The sequence below is a fragment of the Salminus brasiliensis genome, chromosome 10 (genome assembly GCF_030463535.1).
Source record: "Salminus brasiliensis chromosome 10, fSalBra1.hap2, whole genome shotgun sequence".
In the NCBI taxonomy this organism is placed as follows: domain Eukaryota; kingdom Metazoa; phylum Chordata; class Actinopteri; order Characiformes; family Bryconidae; genus Salminus; species Salminus brasiliensis.
This window is the reverse complement of record NC_132887.1, coordinates 10,945,283-10,964,996: the sequence shown is the minus strand read 5'-3', so window position 1 is coordinate 10,964,996 and position 19,714 is coordinate 10,945,283. Positions and strand designations below refer to the sequence as shown.

Here is a 19,714-nt window from a genome sequence, read left to right as displayed (position 1 = left end):
CTTGAAGCACCTGTATTTTGAAGAGTATATGGGAAACCATTGCAAAATGTTTTTGCTTGCCAAAATAATGGGTCAGTTCTTGGGAAGAGTAATTTTTTCTTGTCTGTGGGAGCTATTTGGCTTTGCTCAATACGTCTATGAATCTTTTTGGGTTTGTTTGGGCTATTCTATTCTTACCAGTTATAAAAGACACACTGTGTTGTCTTTGCAGAGTTTGGAACCTCTGAGTGATTACATGCCGGACATCGCTCTCGGAGTGTCTGCTATGACCCTGTCGGAACACAGTGAGGCTCAGAACCTTGCCCTACATCCTTGTCCTCATCCAAGTATGGCTTCTTCAATGCCTCACTACCCGACTGGACCCTGCCCCAGTGGAAGACACTCTCTCGCTCATCCGCCCTGCAAAAGGCATCCCCCCAAACAAAAACCAGAACTGCAGTCTGAGTATCCAGACCTTTATGACTTCTCCAGTCAACCAGACACCCCTACATCTAGCCATCCTCCTCAGGCCACTTACACAGGCTCAGACTTGTACAGCCACCGCAGAGGTACATTCAACACCTTGCACCTCTCGTATCTGCCTGACACTTCCCTGTCATTGCACTCCCAGGGCAGGCTGGGACAGCCGTCTGACTCCCTTCATTTGGATGTCTTGGGTCAAAGGCTGGACTTGGCCCAGGCCTCCTCTGGAGGACCCTCAGCAGGAGGAGCTCTTGTGCCCAGTGGGCGCTCAATAAATGACTCTGACCTGATATGTGGTCTTGGACCTTCAAGGGTTGGTGCTGACCATTATGAGGAGCACACACCACCAGTCACCGATGGCACAGGGGGCATGAGGGAGCCCTCTGGAGGGATTGGGCATCACAGGAGCAGTAGTGAAGAAACGGGGATAAGCCGGGATCACAGGTCACCCAATAAGCCAGAGTACCAATATAAGAAATCTGCACTTTAAATGACGTGACAAAAAGGGAATTTTGACTTTAGGGCGAAGACTAATAAAACTCAAGTGAATTAGGCTGTTAAATCTTGCGAATGCAATGAAGAGGTTGTTTTCTGAATGTTGTGAATTTTAGCATGAGCTAGTGAATGAATGAGGTTTGTAGTTTCACATTTTTGTGGGTAGGATAGGCTGAGAATTCAATTTTCTGTATTTTCTATTTTCAGTTTTAAACACCTTAACTTCATTTTGACAGAATAATTCAGTTGTCACAGACACAGTGGCTATATTAATTGATGAAGGTAGCATCAATAAAATATGCCTGCCATTGAAAATGGAGATCAAATCAGCTCCTAGATGAACCTCATAAAGTCTACATCACTTTCACAGTATACAGTCTATAGTAAATCTGCCATATGAAACTTCACACCTTGAACAGCTCAGTGAAGAATGCATTAGGCTACAGTGAAATAGGAATATGATCAGTTATAGTGTGGTCAGGCCATTTTGTAGTGTTTCCTGTGGTAGGTTTGATGAACATGCAAGTCATCATTTGTAAGTTTGGACCTGACAATGTTTTAGAATGGCTATTGTTCACCCAAGAGCTACTATCCCAAATAACATGATTATGTGGGGCCTGTATGGGTAGCCCAACTGGGAACCAGACAGTTTGGTCCATGGGTTTCATGTTTGCTCTACATATGGATGCCAACCAGCATGGTCAGTGATGGGACTAGGAGTTAGGCACAGGCCCCATCTGGGTTGTACGCAGCAGATTGGGACCCCTAGAAGGGACCCATGTGAGATTAAGGTGTAATGATGGGGCCCATTTGGGAAGCCCAACTTTGACCCAGTAAACACCACAAGTACAAACCCACTGAGAGCTCATGCCTACCTGGAACCCACCTAGCCCCTGTTCCACCCATGTGAGCTCCACCTGAGCATGTTGGCTGGGATTACCAGTTGTTTTCAGAAGCTTATACAATAGGCAACCTTTATACAACTTATATAAAATTGAGTTTTAAAACCATATTGATCACAGCATCGGTGTGGCTGTTCAGATTAGTTCAAAGTTACCAAAGGGGGAAAACTGGTTTTCCATGGCCATTCCTATAGGCATGATTACCTTATCTCTTCATTGTCCTTACAGTCTTCATTGTGCTACAGACTCCATGTCTTTGGGTATTGGGAAATGTGTTTTTCCTTAGTTGGTTAGCGTTTCCTTTAAGCTTCCCATAGAAAGTGCATATAGAGATGATTGTGACTGATGCTGTTAAACAGCAGCCATTGGTCAGAAGAACGTATAGGTTGCCATGTGATCAGGGTGAACTGACTTACAATGCTGAATAAGAAGTATGAAGTTTGGTTTTGGCCATGGATTTGAATAGTATTGTGTTCCCAGTGCTGTAATCATTGAATTGAATGACATTTTTTATACAGATTGAGTAACTTCATTGTTAGGTATACATTTAGATTCTGTAAGACTCCTAGTTTCTACAATTAATCAGGACTGTTCAATATTTACATTAGCACCAGCCTTGAGAATGATTAATCCATGTACTGTAGAGAACATACTGAACATGCTTGAATTCACCTCCTCCTCACATCCAGTGGCCTTAGCTGTGGGGTTTTGCTCTCAGAGACCATGGAATGATTGCAAGCCATTCCTTCTTTTCCATGGCACTAATTTAATGATTGTTCATCTGGTCCAACTTCATTTAGCTGACAGTTAGTGGCGTGTGGAGTTGTACTGTAGGGTGCAGTCTGAACATTGCAATGAGCTTTAGCTGTTTGCTTGATTTTCCATCAAATATCAGTCTCAACAGTGCCACCTAGTGGTACAGAGGGATGCTGGAGAGCTGTGTGATAGTGTATGACTGTTGATCTGTTGACTAATAGCTACTGAAATAAGGGTCTCCTCACAAAGATGTCAGTTTAGTCCACATGAAATCCAGTTATATATATAAAAAAAAAAAAAAAAAAAGCCATCATACACCAGTGTCACCAGCATAGTATTTGATGCAACGTGTGTTTGTCATTAGGCTGCATGTGAAGTGATTTTTGTGTTTGCAAAGTGGAAAGTAGGGCAGTAGGTAACTATTTTTGATGCTTAACCCAAAATGACAGTGGTCAAACTCAATCATTGCTTTATGGACATCAAGTTCAACATTTGGCTAAACACTTCTATAAACAGTGATCTGCTGCGAGTGTTATACAGTGTGCTGTTGTTGGATATGCCAGGGCTTTTTTGAAAATAGACATTAGTAGCCTTCATCTATCTGTACTGTGGGAAAGCCCTTTAACAAGGCACATGCTGCTTATGCAGTCTAGTTCTGCTTCGCTGCTCATCAACTTACTTCAGTAGCACAAAAGGAGAAGGTTAATCTACATGAAAAAATGGTGAAATGCACTTGTATACATTTCATAATACATTGCATTTGGTTGACAAATAAAAAGAAAAATATCCTAGGTGAGATCTGAGGGCTTTAGGGGTTCCCTTGCATCCACTGCATAACACTGTAGAAGACCCAAATGTCTGTGCCTTGCCTGGCAGAGGCTTAAGTATTTTCTTAGAAGTGATTTTGGCCTATGCAAGCCTTCATAAGAGCCCACGTCCATCTGTCAGTTTCTAAACTGCCTGTATTGCCTCATGTACATGATTTTGAAGATAGTATTTTGTTTGGGTTTTCTTTTTTTTTCTTTTTTTTAAAGATACCTTTAACTCAAGATATGTGTTGTGGTTTGATACAGGTTTTTCAAATAAGTATGTTGATTGTACTTTAATATATAATTGCATTTCTTGTAATGAATTTTGAATTTTCACTGGTTCTATTTTTCTATTTTTACCTCAAAGAGGGTAAATAAGTGACCAACTTTGTAGCTAGAGAGCATCTTCAAAAATAAAGCTTCAATATGACTCTGTTGCAATTTCATTTTGTTGTCTGTTTATTAACAGCAAACTTAATTAATTCAAGTCTTTCCAAAACAGTGTAAATAGCATCAACATTCAATTTATTGCAAGCTGGGCAAATATGGTTATTCCAAACGTGTCTGAAAACGTACTGTTCCTATTAAAACATTAATAACCTTGGAACTCTGGCTAATCAGTGCATGATCATTCCTAACTTGACCATCTGTTTAGGTGAAATGCATGGAATGAGGGGCACTCTAGCAGCTCATGAAATGCAACGGAACAGGTTTACACTCACGCCTCACTTTAGCAGCAGTCCTTTTGAATGTGCATCTTTTATTCAAAAGAATGGTTCTAACACTTTTTGGAAGAAGGTGCAGCTTGTCCAGGATGTGGAATGTGATTATGGCTTGATCCATTCAGCTGCAGCTGTGCTGGCCAGCGTTGGATCGTCTCTTTTTCCTCGTCCGAAGCTCTTCAAAAAAAGTGTAGATAGCCTCAGGGGTCACCTCCTGTAGTTAATTGTAAAATAAGGATGGAATAATTATGGGAAATGCAACTGCAAATCCTTCACAGAATATCTACATGAAATTATGAATAACAGTCCACAGTAATAGAAAATCAATGATGGCCCATAAAACTATGTACCTTCCCCTGGTCAGCCAACTCCCGAAGAAAGGCATGCAGCTCATCCTTCATATCATTATACTCTGTTAAAACAAAAATCACCAGACAAACTTAAACACTGACCAGAGAGACCACTGTCCTTGTAGCTTACGGTTAAAGCATGTACATTTACATCAGACTATTAAGTCGTAAAGAGTTGTTTACGCTCTTACGGTAAATGATCTCCAGCTGCTGGACGCGATCCAGGGAGCTAAAGCAGGACATGAGCAAGTCTTCCCTCAGCAGCTCTTTGCCCTTGTTCTCATACGCAAGCACAGTGTCTGACTCATCCAGCAAGAACTGAACACCTGCTTCCACATACGTTCTCTACAAGACATCAATCTCGGTCAGACTGGACTTGTTGCAGGTGAATGTGGCAAAATGACACTTTTGCCTAAAATTCTCATTTAAAATGTAATAAATAAATTATATATAACATGTACATAAATTCATTTACATAAATAAAGCGTACAATGTTTGTTTAAACATACCTTACAGTCTGTACAAGTGCAAAGCTTGGACCGCCAACAGTAGGGCCAAAACACTGATCCAACCCTAGGTCTCACCAGGCCTTTGGTTTTAAGATCCTTTAGTTGACATTGTGTAGTTTCAGACTGGCATGTTAAAGAATGCCTCTCCATCTGCTCATGAGTTCTCTTCTGGCTTTCAGTTCTATCCCCATTACGAGGAGTGGGCTGCTAAACCAGGATTAGAAAACATTACTTTCAGATAGTATCAAAATCTGTATTTCTGTTAAACCCATTATTGTAAACCAATAATTTAACTATGTTTAGTTTAAAGGTTTTGCGCCCTCTGGTGGGGAAAGATAATATATAAATAAATTAGGTATATAAGATGGGATAAGTACACTATAAGGATAAAAATGATATCCATGTCAAAAAAATCTGCTATACCTGAAAAATCTAAAATCACATTATATCAACACTGAGACTGTTCTGAACATTACATATCCCAGTGTACACAAATCAAGCATATGCTTAACGGATGACTAATGTCCATTACGTTTTGACATGTTTAATAAATGATACAATGGCCACCAGTCAACTTGACTGTTTCTCTCTGTCTTACCTCTTTTTTACAGCCTTGGCTTGTGGATGGCTCATCATGCCCACTCCTGCATGAATATGAGGTTTCCTTCTCAACATTCACATCTTCATTCTCTTTACTGGTTACTGGGGGTGCTTAAGCATAAATACACATCACATTCAGTGTAACAAAAAACACATGTCCTTGCTGTGATTGTCCTAAAGAAAACCTAAATCAGCTACAAGTGCATATGGTACAGCACATATAACCTACTTGCAAAGTAAGCAGCATATGTCCAAAGGAAGGGAGCTTTATTCATACAGCTCTCACACACCATCTCCAGTAACTCCTCAGAGTCCACTGCTGCACAGCCCAGATGCTGAGATAGAGAGAATTAATATCATTAAAACTACACTGCACAATAAGGACTAACTCCTAATAACTGTACAGCAGCCTACCTTTGAGTGGTACCAGTCTTCACATATAATGCACTGAATCATTTCTTCACCAACCTTTTATAAACAGCATAAATAAGATAAAATTAGAAGACTGGAAGATTAACCATTAAGATTTACTAAATATGACCTCTCAACTTTGAAGACAACTTTCACAACAAAAGTGATTGTACACTTTACTTATGGTAGAAGAGTCCACAAAGATTACCAAGCAAGAACTTGTGCTTAATACCTGATCATCATCATCAGGATAAGGTCGGTCACAGGAGCAGTAACGGCCAAGGTAGTTGTGGTTGTACAAGTTCTTGACGTTCTGACTATCTTTTTTCTGTGAACATTTTATCAGGAAAGAAAGACAATTATGGCAAATAAATACCAGGTTCACACAACAGGTATCACAGTATTTCCAGTAGCTAATAGACAAAAGGAAATTCCATAATGCAGATCTAAAAATCATCCTGAGTAAAAAGACAGCACTGTAAAATAAAATACTCTAAAATAAAAAATAGCTTACAGGACTGAGTTTGCACTCAAATGAGCCAAATTTCTTATTCCCACAGTCACAGCAAAAGTTCCTGTAAAAACAAAGACCATTACAAGGGGAGGTAAATCATGTTCTATTAGATTAGCCCATCATAATTGTGCAAAATATGCATCACGCAGACATGAATCTGCTAAAATCACAGCCTTGCAAATATAGCTTTTGACTATGGTGTATTGGCAGTCTATACCTTTTGGTATACAGTTCAAAGATGTCGTGGCCATCGTGACAGTGGTTAGCACATGCAAGGCAGACTCCAGCTGGCCCCATGCCTTCACTTGTGCAAGTATTGCAGGCAAACACAGCCTGTCTCTTCATGTATCCCTGAATCAGAGGGTTAAAACAAAAGAAATCATTAAAATATACAGACTGACTAACAGTCCAAGTGAACATAAGGTATCCATTAAAGTGTCTCAAAATACAATGCATGTCCAAATATTTTAAGAAACCTGCTCATCCAAGTTTGTTCTGAAATCAGGGGTATTGTTGCAGCAAAAAGGTGCTGCAAGAACAGGACTATTCAGTACTAAAAGAATTGTGAGAAGTATTAGTGTGGTCAGGTACAGATGTTGGATGATTAGTTATGGAATACAGACACGACTCTAACTGCTCTGACAGATACTGGATGAAGGGGTGCTAGGGTACTTTGCATGCCTCTTTAAGCAATGACTGAACCTTTAACTAATTACAAGAGCTGTCTGGATACTTTTGGACATGTGGTGTAAAAAACGTATCTAATTAAAAGCTGCACGTTCAGTAATGTTTTTGGTTATTCAGATGTTTAGCTTTCTCTCTCTCACCTGCTGGAAGGAGCACTGGTTGGGGTCACTGCCAGCCAAAACTGCCAGAGCTTCACGAAGCTCCTCATCGTCTCCTACATCCACCAAGGACACGGCAGCCTCGTTTCCTTCATTATCAGCCATTCTTCAGACGACACACACAAAAAGAGACCCCGTTTAAGTGATCGTAAACGGTAGAGAAAACTTCCATGAACAAAAACACCGTTTTCAGATATAGAGGACAACAGCGGCACCCCCACAATGCAGCTACAAACACCAGCAGGGGAAAAAACACGTGACTTCCGGGTTGGCCCTACGTCAAACTTTTGGCGGGATTTTTTTTTCGTATGTATACATTTATGTTGTATGTATGTTTGTACTTTATTTATTTATTTATTGTTAGTTAATTTAGAAGACACTAAATACATGTTCATTAAACTATAAAAATTAGTTGCCCTAGAGTGGCAGCCTGTCAGTTTGTCATATCCACGTTGTGCTGTATATTTATACAAAATAAAAGTCCCGCTATGTGATTTGAAAGTATACTTATTTAATTTCTATAAAGTGTACAATACAAAAAAGTATGGTATGGCTATTTTCATTACTCGTATCTAATTCAGCATTTAAAATTATAAATCACTTAATTTTAATATATAATTACAACTTAAACTGTTTAAGCATTTCCGTTCATGAGCCTCTTCTGATTACACCGACTTTCATCAATGTGCTTGGTCTGGTTTGGCTAATAATAGGTGATTTTTTTTTTTTTCGTCTTACAGCTCACTGTCGACATGACATCTACATATTACCTCCATGTAAATAAACACATTAGCTAGTATTCAGTTCACATTTTGTTCAATATAAAATAAACAGCCCCTACCTGTTTCGCGCAGTGAACGAGCCTGACTGATGAGGGGGGCAGTGAAGGTGCCCCTCACTGAGCCAAACACTGAACAATGGGCTTCTACCCTGAAAACAGCCTTTAACGAGGAAAATCTGGCAAAAACCAGAGACACTTCACAGTCGGCACCTTTAGACACTGCAGTGGGCGTTTTGGATCAGATAGGAAACCGTGTGAAGCAATAAAGTGTATAGGTATTTTATCGATAGAAAATTAGAGACACTCAAGTTAAAACACTGTATTGAGATATAGGTGTACAAACGCGTTTGGCTCATGTTCGCATGTTAACTCCCTCAAAAACATTGCGCTTTGAAAAATCACAGTGTGCTTTCATTATCCTGATTCTTATTTGACTGTGGACCTGGGTGTATTTTCTGTATTTTTTTGCAGGAACCTTCTTAACAAAGTCAAGCCCTCAGGTAAAAGAAGTTAGGGACATTAATATAGAAAAGTATTTTTGTTTTATACGGAGCCCCTAAAGTATACAGGAAAAATATGATTTAAAGGCACAAACATTCCCTTGATTTAATATAATTTAATTGCATCCTTAATTTAACATCCCGGTCCCCCAATTTAATACATAGTTCTCTCAGTTTAGAGGGAACCTTTAGTAAAAATGAGAAAACGATTAAAAAAATTAAGAAAACGTTTAGTAATGGATGTGGGTGGGGTAACTGATGTTATGTAGCTATGTGTTCCTTGAAAATAGACGAATTGGTATTGTATGAAGGTTGTAATTTAGTTAATAAATTATAATAAAAATTAAAAAATAAATAAAATAAATGTAGTTAATTGTATTTTTATGTATATTAAACCTTTAATAAAAAATTAAGTTTTAAAAAAGTAATGCAAATAAAACTTATTTACTTAATTTAATCGTTTGTGCAGCGATTACGTCTGTTTATCCAACACGCATGCGCGTGCCTTACGTTACCTGGGTAACGCCAGGCGTGAGGCTTAGCTAACCTGATTAGCGCGCAAGCTAGTTGTTGTCCAGTAGGGTCTTTACAGCCATTTCTCTGGCATTTCACTGTAGAAATGGAGGTGACGTTGTCTATGGACCCTCTTTTTCTAGCATGGAGCTATTTTAGAAGACGAAAGTTCCAGAAATGTTCGGATCTTTGCACAAAGGTGCTGGAAGACAGTCCGTACGACCAGGTTTGTCTGTTTATGAGCTAAACTAGCCGAGTCCACCCCAGCAGCGTCGCTGGGTCTATTAGAAGTAAGCCTATAAGCTGGACTGCAGCTAAACTAACACCGGTAGCTGGTTGGCTATATATTAATATGGCTTTGTAAGTAGGTAGCTAGCTGACAGAATCACGTAGAAAGTAGTTAGTGCTAGCTAGGGCACTCTGTCAACAACGTGGCGCTGTGGACAACTGCATACTCTGGCATCAGGTTATCAATAACCCTTTCAGGTATTTGCAATGAGCAAAGGAAATGATCTCACTAGCTATATTAGCCATCACTACTTACATGCTTGTCATTCCTCCTTCTTTTACAATTTTTTTCTTACCAAGGAACATGATACTTCACTCCATATTTCTGAGGTAATAACCAACCAGCCTTCTAGTCTTTAAATCCAGTGTGCAGCACAGTGCTTTCCCTGCTCAAGCATATCTACTAAACCTGATCATTAAAAGCTGAGTTTTGTCAGTCCTGTCTGAGCAGGGAAATCACCAAACCATGCTGGACCAGAAATGAAGAACCTTGCCATAGCCCCTATCCTCCAATCACCCCAGACCCCACTGCTAGTTATCTAAAGCCATTGATGTGTAGTAGAGGTAGACCCCTAGTTAGGAACCCAACCTAATCACCAGCACTCCATCCTCTCCTCCACCTTTAACTTCATAGAAAAGGTTGTGATGTATAGCAGAGTAAAGAAATGGTAAAATGTGCAGTGTTGTAGGACAATCCGAGACAGTGTTTACTAAGTTCACTAATTACTTGAAGGCGGCTTGGAGTCTGAAGACAAGGGCTCTGACTGAGCTGGTCTACATTGATGAGGTGGAGGTGGATCAGGAGGGGATTGCAGAAATTATGTTGGATGAAAGTTCTATTGCGCAAGTTGCACGTGAGTACTGTCGTAATACTTCATCATGTTTTCTCATGAATACATCAAGGCAAATATGTTAGACTGAAAGAATGCTTAGTTTAAACCCTGGTAAATCTGACTAAAGTAGTAATGTTTTTGTCAGGCCCTGGAACATCACTTAGACTCCCTGGAACAAGCCATGGTGGAGGACCTACTCCAGCTGTCAGGTGCATAAATGTGAAAATGATTGAGCTTAATTTAAGTAATATTGAGTAGTATATTCACTTTAATATACTTCATGTTAGTTAAATATGATGTTTTTACTGTGTATTGGATTTGTGTAATGTGTTTTAGGCCAATGACCCAGTCAGGTCGCCCCATCACAGGATTTGTAAGGCCCAGCACTCAGTCTGGTAGACCAGGAACTATGGAGCAAGCCATCAGGACGCCTCGAACAGCAAACACTGCCCGTCCGGTCACAAGTTCTTCTGGCAGATTTGTCAGATTGGGCACGGTAGGGCATTACAGAGTGTAGATTAAAGGGTATTTAGATATTTAGTGTTTTGTTTTTGAGTTCTCTTAGTTGTAGTTTTATTAACATCATGCTTTCATTATTTTATGTATTTGTGTATGTTTGTTGTTTTAAAGCTGTATGTTTCTTTCATTTTTTAGGCTTCCATGCTAACAAATCCAGATGGACCATTTATAAACTTATCCAGGTTAAATTTGGCGAAGTATGCCCAGAAACCAAATTTATCTAAGGTATTTCAGAGCTCTGAAAATGTTGAATTAAATCATGGAATCCAGTTGTAACAAAAGGTTCACATATACCCATAAAATTGCTTTTTTTGTCTTTCTAGACATTATTTGAATACATCTTTCACCATGAAAATGATGTAAAAAATGTAAGTACGACTTATTAAATGTTAGCTCATACTTGTTTGCAGTCCATGTATGTTTTCATTTCTCAGTGTGGGAACATTATAGGCATTGGACCTAGCTGCTCTTGCCACTGAGCATGCCCAGTTCAAAGATTGGTGGTGGAAAGTTCAGCTTGGCAAATGTTATTACAGGTATGTCACCCTTTACAACAACATATAGTTGTGGTTTACATGTTTATTTAAATTGTCTGATTGTTGAATTTGTCTGTTGTAAATTTCATATAATGGATTTTAGTAGTTTAGGTAAATATCTTTTTTCACAGGCTTGGTTTGTATCGTGAAGCAGAGAAACAGTTCAGATCTGCACTCAATCACCAAGAGTTTGTAGATACATACCTCTACCTTGCAAAGGTATGCATTTGCCATCCTTCACTTCAATTTATTGCACATGAATTAGTTTAAGTGCAAGAACAAGAAATCCTTTCTATTTTGTTGTCTGGCATGCAGGTATACCAACGACTGGATCAACCCATAACTGCCTTGAACCTCTTTAAACAAGGCCTGGACCATTTCCCAGGAGAGGTTACTTTGCTAACTGGAATTGCTCGCATTCATGAGGCATGTATTATTGAAAGACTCCCACATGTGCCGTTTTAATAGACTTGCAAATGTGTGTACTAACAAACAGAGCTGGGTTCCCCAAAAGCATTTTAGCATCAAATATAATTATTACCCTAAACGTTCTCTTTACAAGTTAAGATGATTGAAACACTAAGATGTTTTTGGGCCCAGAATGGTACAGGATCATTTCCCAAACATAATAACTTAAGTCTTTATCCACTTCCAGGAGATGAATAACATCACTTCAGCCACAGAGTACTACAAAGATGTCTTAAAACAGGACAATACACATGTGGAAGCCATTGCCTGCATTGGAAGTAACCATTTTTACACTGACCAACCGGAGATTGCACTACGCTTCTACAGGTTATCTTTTTCTTTTTGATGTGAGAGAAAATGATTACTGTGCATGGGAGTTTATGTGGTAACTGTAATTACTGTGTCTGGTTCACTCTCTCTTTCCTTCTTCCTGTTTTTTCTTCCCTTATTTTTGTCTCTCTGTCTCAGACGATTGCTGCAGATGGGTGTGTACAACTGCCAGCTGTATAATAACCTGGGCCTGTGCTGCTTTTATGCTCAGCAGTATGACATGACATTGTCATCCTTTGAAAGAGCATTGGCTCTGGTTTCAAGTGATGAGGAACAGGCGGACGTCTGGTATAATCTTGGACATGTTGCAGTGGTGCGTCATGTCTTTTGATAGTACTTTAATATACACAGGGGCTCATGAGCTCCTGTCTAAGGTGACCCTGTCTTCAGATTGTTGGTTTGATGCCTGATGATGCCATAGGAGGAGTCCCAGAAAATATATGTGACATTGTTCTCTCTGGGTGGGTAGGATGGTCCTCTCTCTCTCTCCACATCACTCAGCTCGATGCTAGCCAGTGTGGCCGTCTGTAACTTGATGTTACAAAACATTTGGTTTTGATTTTACAAAACATGGCATTTTGCCCGCATTTAGCTGCTGTTGTTGGCGGCAGGTCAAAAAGATGCAGCAACAAGCTTCATGTGACTTGGAGGAAGCACATGCTAGCTTTTACCCTCCAGGCACCGGTGGCATCATGTGATAAAGGGAGTTCTTAATACTAGGTGGGGAATTGGAAATGACTACATTGGGTAGACAACTGTGTGTTTTGGGAAGGGGCCAGGCCTAAATATAAATCAAGCTAATATAAACATTCCAGCTCATTGAAATGACTGGTAATGATAAAATAGGAATCCATTTTTAATCCTCTTCTGGTGCATATGTAATTAGTTTTCTTAATTTTCTCTCATCCACAGGGTATAGGTGACTTGCCTCTAGCTTATCAGTGCTTTAAACTAGCATTGGCTTTCAACAATGATCATGCTGAGGCTTATAACAATTTGGCAGCACTGGAGCTTCGGAAAGGCCGCATTGAGCAGGTGAGATCTGAAATCAGTGTGACTGCTGTTCATCAGAATGCTGTTTGTCAGTAAGCATAGTGAAAAGTTTAACATTTCAGACTGTTCAGCAAAATGGTAATCAATTCTTATGGATGATCTAAAGATCTAAGATATATATGTGTCATTAAAATGTTATGGTCTTTAAAATGCCCAGGGTCAGAGAAAATATGCTTATGCATATGTGAATTGTTTCTTCAGTACAGATTAGGTTTTATTTAGATTGTTGGCTTTTTATGTACTATTTAAATATCAGATTACCATACCATATAGGCTGAACTGGTTATTTTGAATATGTTTAAATAATAGAATCATTGTGTCATTCACATTTTCTTTGTTACAGGCAAAAGCTTTTCTGCAGACAGCTTCTACTCTGGCCCCGCATATGTATGAACCACATTTTAACTTTGCTATACTATCAGATAAGGTACGGATCACTAAACTATTCTGCTTTATCTTTACTATGCTATTAGATAAGGTACAGTTGGATATATCTAGATGTTTCACCATCCAGCCACTTATGTTACTACATTAAAAAAAGAGCTTTGTCATATCACTGATCTGTATTCACTGCAGCCCAATATCACATATAGTGTTTTGTGGCAGTGTTGTTGTACACATACATTTATTTAATAGGAAAGCAAGTAATATATATTTTTCCTTTTTGTGTGTGTGTGTAAGGTGGGTGATCTTCAGAGTAGCTATATGGCTGCCCAGAAGTCTGAGGATGCCTTCCCTGAACACGTGGACACTCAGCAGATCCTGAAGAGCCTCAGGCACCATTTTGCTGTGCTATGAGCTGGTCAACCCAAACATTTCACATCAGTCAGATTAAACAACGTAGCAGAGCGCATCCACATCATATTTAGAAATATTTATAGATTATAGATATTTATTTTCATGAAATGAATCACTGCACTTATATGCATGATTTCTGAGTTATAGTAAACTCTCATAAGTCTTGTAAGCTTTGAGAAAACATGGAGGTGTTAGTTTTGTTTTTTACTGAACAGAACAGTAATGTGACTTGTGTGGTAGTAAACATGTTCATCTATAAAAAGTCTATGATTGTATGAAACCACTAAAAGTATATGTTTATTATTTTTCTGTCTTTAAGAGCAGTCATTTTTCCATTGAAAAATAAGGTAGTTTTAAACACAATTAAGGGTTCACCTATGCGGCACAGTTTTGTAGTTTTTTGCTAGAAGACCCTCAGTGCAGAGTTGGTAAAGAGGTTGATGTGTTTGGATCAGGGAAACTACAAAAACATGTCAGAGCTAAAATGCACATTAATCAACGCTCCAAAATTTAGCAGAGAGCTTTCCCTGGACAGTAGAGACAATTACTCCAACAAATTATTTTTAATACCCTTGACTGTGGAACAAACAATGAATGAGCAGGTGTCCCAATACTTTATTCATATAGTGTGTATATATAAAGCTATATATTTGTTTTGAAAAACTCTAATATCCTGCAAGTAAACAATGCATGTGATTTTGTGGGTGTGAATGGCTTAGCATAACCGCTTCCAAAACTGTTCTCAAAGAAGACCAGTATTACCATTCAGCATCAGTCTTTCATTAAAGTTAATCAGATAAGCCGCTGGTGGAACTGAACAAATCTGTGTAGAGACTGGAGTTCACAGAGAAGTCAGCACCAAACCTGGGTTCTGAATTGAAAATGAAACATCCCTCTTACTTTATACTGCATTAATTATATTTTTATAGTACATTTGTTTTATTACCTATTATTTGGGGTTTTTTTTACATTTTTGTGTCTGCCTTAGACTTTTGCATAGTATTATATATAAAATGTTAAGGGCTGCTAAAACTGCAAGCACAGAAAACAGAAAATAAGGAGCATTCACCTACAGTCATTCAACACTAATTTTAATAAAGACAAAAAGAATACTGACATTAATCAGGTAAACATCAGGTGAAAATATGATACTGGTGGATTATTGTGGATTCTAAGATGTTTGAATTATTTCCTTCTCACAAATCCATTTGAGTGGGTGTGAACAAGGTACATCATTCCAGGACTTCATTGGGTAATTGGTGGGATACACAGCTGCACAATCCTCAATGCCCATGTCATCATTTGGCTCTCCGTCCATCCAATATCTTAAAAAAAAAAAGAGGACTGACACCTTGAACAAAATATTAAATCAGCCACAGGCAGAAGCTAAACAGAAGGTCAGTGAAATTGTTGTTTATTTAAAGGACATCATGGGATCATGTATTCATCCTACTACACGTAAACATAGAATTAATACCCTTCAGTCATATTGGTCTTATTCAGCCATTTCCAGACGCCTTCTGTGTGGTCATCCTTTAGTCCAATCCAGAATCCATTTCGATAACTAAACTGTAAATTGTACCTCATTGCCTTTAAGGTGTCAACGATAAACTCCTATGGATGCAAACAAACAGTATAATGATATTATTACAGGGTAAATGACCAACATTATGGGTTAATATGGTTAGTGGCCAATGGGTACACCCTTTATATTAAAAATACAAGCGACAGATTTGCCAGTAGTGACCACCTACGGCAAGTGACCACCCTTGCCGTAGACTCCCCAGTGATCCCCTGGCTAACCCCCTCTATATTTCTACAAAATGTAGAGCCAGTTAAACCACTTCATCAGTGGGCAGCTGAGGCCTTTATGTTAAAGTGGGCTTGGGACTGAAAGGTCACTGGTTCAGTCCCCTGGAGGATATGGAGGAATACATATAACATTCCCCTAATCCCAAAAGATGGTCTAAGCCCTGTGGTCTGCACTCAGGTGACATCAGCAACTTACGCACCTATAGTGCACCCAGTGGGACAGACTAATGGCACTTGAACCACACAAGACACCAACCACACCATGTGGGAGACTGGGGTTTGATTCCCGGTCTGGGTGCTTGGGCAAGATTCCTAACACTACATTGGCTACCTCTGTAATATGAGTAAGCTTGTACGTTGCTCTGTATAGGAGCATCAGCTGAATGCCATAAATGTAAGTGTTCAAAGTAATGTATCTTTGTTGGAGTGCAAAGATTTTTTATGCATTCTAGGACACTTATCTCTTAATAATTGTTCAAGAAATTATTTTAACTCACATTTTTCTATTCTCTGCCATAATGCTCATACAGCTTTTATTGCTTCATACTGCTTTTAAAAGGGAAATGTGAGTAATAGGGTGCTGCTAAGTCCACTTTATAGTGGTCCTTCTGGAAGGGCTTAACAAGGCCATGTATAGGGTGCTTGTGAACACACCCTACAGCCTCATAGTCCTCGTGTGCATGCACACATAATGAATACAGGACTACAAATGTGCAATTTGCAATGTGCAAACTGTTCCCCAGGTGGTGTGCGTGGGTGAGCACTCGATTAGGCTAGAAATGACTTCAAATGGCTCATTATATAAGGCAATATGAAAAATATATATCATTATAGAGATTCAAAGATCTGTGGTGCGTTAAATGTGTGCTAGATGTTCCCTGCAATTGGACTGCCATTGCCGTGTTACATTCATGGCACTGAAGCCAGACACACTGATTGGGAGAATAATGTAACATCACCTGTTCCTCCTTTGAGTCTATGACAAGTAATTCAGCTCCTTTTTTGATGCACTCTTGCCTGCCTGCAGCCCAACCCCTGCGTGAAATAGTGTCAGACACAGCGAAGAAATAACAGGTTTTGTTCATCAGCACCCAGTTCGGTAAGCACTGCCCACAGTTGTCTTCTGTTTTAGTAAGATGGGAGACAAAAAACAGAAAAGCACACCCAAGCTTAAATACAAAAACTGTGATTAAAATGTAATTCCATGTGTGTGTTTTTAATTCAACATCATTTCTGCATTAAGATGTAAACAAGAGAGAGATCTGATATGAAATGTGCCATTCTAGAAGAACTGTTTACAGTGGTGGTGATAGGAACCAGATACCTGAAGAGTTGAATGCCTCTAAAAGCCCCAAATTACATCAGATATGTTATTACAGGACATAGTTATGAATATGCTATCTGATGCCTGAGACCCTGTTTTTCAGTAGTTCTGAAAATAATATACTTTTAAAATCCAATTAGGGCAGAAAGGAACATGCAGCACATTGTAAGGGAAAATAGCCCCCAAAGGAAACACTGTTCCTCACCCACTATTTTACTATTATCCACATTACATAGAAAACTTCAGAAGACGCGTGTAGGTCCCTGGTCATTTTGGACAGCAAATAAAATGGCTATATTTGTGGTACATGACCCCTGGTTTATTGCACCACCACTGTAAATCAAAGCGTATAATTGTCTCTACAGTATAGAGACATTAAAATTATATATATAATTTTAGCTGCATGCTCATCATAAGCAATACTCACCCATATTTCTGAGCTGAAAGTTCAGTTTTCTTTTCTCTTCTTGTAGAGCACGATTCTGAGACTGCAGTTCATTCTTCAGTCTTGTCTCCGTGCTCAGGTCTGACCGAAGAGATTTGATCTGTTTTGTGTCCTCTTCATGCTGATTCTCAATTAACTTTTTGGACTCAGTCAGGCTTTTGTGGTCTGATGTAAGCTGAGCAAGTTGAGAACTGATCTTTGATGTGTTGACAGACAAGTTGCTGTGACTGTAACTCACCTTGTTAACTGAGAGAGAAACAGATTAGTACACAGTGTAGGTCTCTGGGCCTACACCATTTCACCTTCTGTGCTTTCTGTGATGGACTATCTAGCATTTTAGTAAATACTTACTGTGAACACCCAGTCCTATGATAATGATGAGAAACACAGCGCTCACTAGGCCCAGACTTATAGTTGCCAGTCGGTAAGACCTTGACATGGGTCCATCTCTGACTTTGAACCTTGAAGCTGGACAGGTAAATAGGTAAATAACATCAGCTATCAGTACATTCTGTGAAGACAAACTCAAGCAGTTAAAAAACGATTATGAGCTATCGATTACGATTATTAGCTATCGTCGTTATACATATGACTTTAGTCAAATTGAGTCAGAGTCAAGAGGTTTTTATTGTGGTTTCATCTGTATACAACAAGTACACGGTGGAGTGAAAGTGGACCACAGTACAACATGGAGCAACATGACACTACACAAGAGTGCATAAAGTGCAATGTGCAAACTCAGAAATGCTGTTGTTTATGTTATAGATCAATGTGGGATCTCTATGTTGGTTATATATAACATTGTATTAAAAATTGTACTAAATGGGACACTTTTTAAATGGTATAGAATCTTTCTATACTCTTTCTAAACTCTTCTATATTTCATTACATATATATAAGTAAATATACGTGGTTTGAACCCTGTAACTGCACTGTGCACTGTGTAAATAATTCTGTATGAAAAGACCAATAAAATGCTCTAAATAACTTTACACTGAATAGACTTTACACCTTCCATTTTGCCTTCCATTCAAGGTTAAGAACTTTTGTCTTCTCCTGTAAAGTCAATCTTTTGCAGATACTTTTTTTTCATTGGACGGTGACAATATATACATACTAATAAGTGAATTGGATGGAAAATCTGCTCAAAAATAAAAAATATTACATTGCGGATTTCAGTCAGTCGGTCCAGTTCAGTTAAACATACAAACCGTGTTAGAAACCTAGACTAAAAGTGCCGTAGTTAACCTATTTCACCTTATGTGAGAAAGTATTAATCAAAAGTGAGGGTAAGTACATAGTATAAATACTGGTGATTTGGAAAGAAGTTATTCCTGACTTTCATTAGACTTTGATTTGTCAGTGACTACATTCAGGCATAACAAGCAATATTAAAGACAAATAGCAAGAACCCAAATGTAGTCAACCTCTCTCACTTCCCAAAATAGAGAAAAGCTACTTAGAGACATGAAGCAAGTCATAAACAGGCCATCCTTTTTAAAATGTCTTGTGGAAAAACAATGACTTACCATCTGAATAAAGAGGACGCTCATCTGTGATGAAATCATCATGAATGTCTAATTCATTGTATGTTCCTGTCACTTTGTTTTTTGAGATCTCTGAAGCCATTTCCCTAATAGTCCTACAGACGGTGAATTACATACCCGTGTTCTTTTCCCAGAGCACCTGCAGAGCTATCCTCTGTTTGTACAAACAGGGTCATTGTACTTACTTGCAGTTGATTGTGGGTGGACTTATGCTTGTTGCAGTCATGGTTCATGTTGAGTTGATGAGACAAACAATCAGAGAAATACAGACATTTAAATACAGCTTTTGGGGGTTTTTTGTATAAAAAGCTTCTAACCTTTATTTTATATATATATATATATATATATATATATATATATATATATATATATATATATATATATATACACAATGTATCTTACATATGACCATTGTGAACTGTGAATCTTATAAGGAGCTTAAAAGGTGTGGGTTTGGGCTAGTTTAGTGTAAATAATCTGTGAGAAAGTGGATCTGGTGAATGGGCGAAGCTAAATTGTATTGTACGCAATAGATATTTGCAGATATGCAAATATGTTGGTTTTTGTGGCTGTTTTCAGTGTAGTTTCCATA

General features: G+C 38.7%; 4 protein-coding genes across 8 annotated transcripts in view; 2 read left to right on the top strand and 2 right to left on the bottom strand.

Annotated features, from left to right (window-relative positions):
- The window catches only part of LOC140564091 (BTB/POZ domain-containing protein 7-like), a 51,360-nt gene extending 47,506 nt beyond the window's left edge, over window positions 1-3,854 (top strand). For 2 of the 3 annotated variants that reach the window (XM_072689187.1, XM_072689186.1), the window contains one exon: window positions 212-3,854. In XM_072689187.1, the coding sequence (XP_072545288.1) occupies window positions 212-952 (741 nt within the window). In that variant the 3' untranslated portion in view covers window positions 953-3,854. The remainder of the gene's footprint in view (window positions 1-211) is intronic. The other variant, XM_072689188.1, reaches the window with a different exon arrangement.
- Window positions 3,855-3,865: 11 nt separating this feature from the next.
- LOC140564092 (putative E3 ubiquitin-protein ligase UBR7) lies at window positions 3,866-8,262 on the bottom strand. 2 transcript variants are annotated; one of them, XM_072689191.1, is made up of 12 exons: window positions 8,217-8,262; window positions 7,358-7,481; window positions 6,748-6,881; window positions 6,531-6,591; window positions 6,249-6,344; window positions 6,020-6,073; window positions 5,835-5,940; window positions 5,604-5,716; window positions 5,006-5,212; window positions 4,688-4,841; window positions 4,497-4,558; window positions 3,866-4,360 (listed from the first exon to the last, which is right to left on the bottom strand). In XM_072689191.1, the coding sequence occupies exons 2-12, from the start codon at window positions 7,478-7,480 to the stop codon at window positions 4,268-4,270; spliced, it is 1,203 nt and encodes a 400-aa protein (XP_072545292.1). In that variant the 5' UTR covers window position 7,481; window positions 8,217-8,262; the 3' UTR covers window positions 3,866-4,267. The 2 variants fall into 2 exon arrangements, with proteins under 2 accessions (XP_072545292.1, XP_072545293.1); XM_072689192.1 differs by lacking the exon at window positions 8,217-8,262 and having other exon boundaries at window positions 5,006-5,209; window positions 7,358-7,606.
- A 910-nt stretch (window positions 8,263-9,172) lies between these two features.
- Window positions 9,173-14,283, top strand: ttc8 (tetratricopeptide repeat domain 8). 2 transcript variants are annotated; one of them, XM_072690304.1, is made up of 14 exons: window positions 9,173-9,395; window positions 10,191-10,311; window positions 10,436-10,499; window positions 10,627-10,786; window positions 10,945-11,034; window positions 11,133-11,177; window positions 11,260-11,345; window positions 11,477-11,564; window positions 11,661-11,771; window positions 12,001-12,140; window positions 12,282-12,456; window positions 13,056-13,178; window positions 13,540-13,623; window positions 13,878-14,283. In XM_072690304.1, the coding sequence occupies exons 1-14, from the start codon at window positions 9,276-9,278 to the stop codon at window positions 13,992-13,994; spliced, it is 1,524 nt and encodes a 507-aa protein (XP_072546405.1). In that variant the 5' UTR covers window positions 9,173-9,275; the 3' UTR covers window positions 13,995-14,283. The 2 variants fall into 2 exon arrangements, with proteins under 2 accessions (XP_072546405.1, XP_072546406.1); XM_072690305.1 differs by lacking the exon at window positions 9,173-9,395 and adding an exon at window positions 9,442-9,655.
- An 882-nt stretch (window positions 14,284-15,165) lies between these two features.
- LOC140564608 (uncharacterized) lies at window positions 15,166-19,204 on the bottom strand. Its single transcript, XM_072690202.1, has 6 exons — window positions 19,101-19,204; window positions 17,927-18,036; window positions 17,558-17,821; window positions 16,766-16,929; window positions 15,472-15,608; window positions 15,166-15,319 (listed from the first exon to the last, which is right to left on the bottom strand). The coding sequence occupies exons 1-6, from the start codon at window positions 19,202-19,204 to the stop codon at window positions 15,166-15,168; spliced, it is 933 nt and encodes a 310-aa protein (XP_072546303.1).
- Window positions 19,205-19,714: the final 510 nt, after the last annotated feature.

Coding starts and splice junctions, on each gene's coding strand:
- LOC140564608 (XM_072690202.1), bottom strand. CDS start 19,204: ATGGCTTCAGAGATCTCAAAAAACAAAGTGACAGGAACATACAATGAA. Junction 16,930..17,557: donor CTTTCAGCTCAGAAATATGG/GTGAGTATTGCT, acceptor TTACTAAAACAG/AAGACAACTGTGGGCAGTGC. Junction 15,320..15,471: donor AAGACCAATATGACTGAAGG/GTATTAATTCTA, acceptor TTTTTTTTTAAG/ATATTGGATGGACGGAGAGC.
- ttc8 (XM_072690304.1), top strand. CDS start 9,276: ATGGAGGTGACGTTGTCTATGGACCCTCTTTTTCTAGCATGGAGCTAT. Junction 13,179..13,539: donor GGAAAGGCCGCATTGAGCAG/GTGAGATCTGAA, acceptor TCTTTGTTACAG/GCAAAAGCTTTTCTGCAGAC. Junction 13,624..13,877: donor TTGCTATACTATCAGATAAG/GTACGGATCACT, acceptor TGTGTGTGTAAG/GTGGGTGATCTTCAGAGTAG.
- LOC140564092 (XM_072689191.1), bottom strand. CDS start 7,480: ATGGCTGATAATGAAGGAAACGAGGCTGCCGTGTCCTTGGTGGATGTA. Junction 6,592..6,747: donor TTTGAACTGTATACCAAAAG/GTATAGACTGCC, acceptor TTGTTTTTACAG/GAACTTTTGCTGTGACTGTG. Junction 6,074..6,248: donor ATCCTGATGATGATGATCAG/GTATTAAGCACA, acceptor TGTTTATAAAAG/GTTGGTGAAGAAATGATTCA.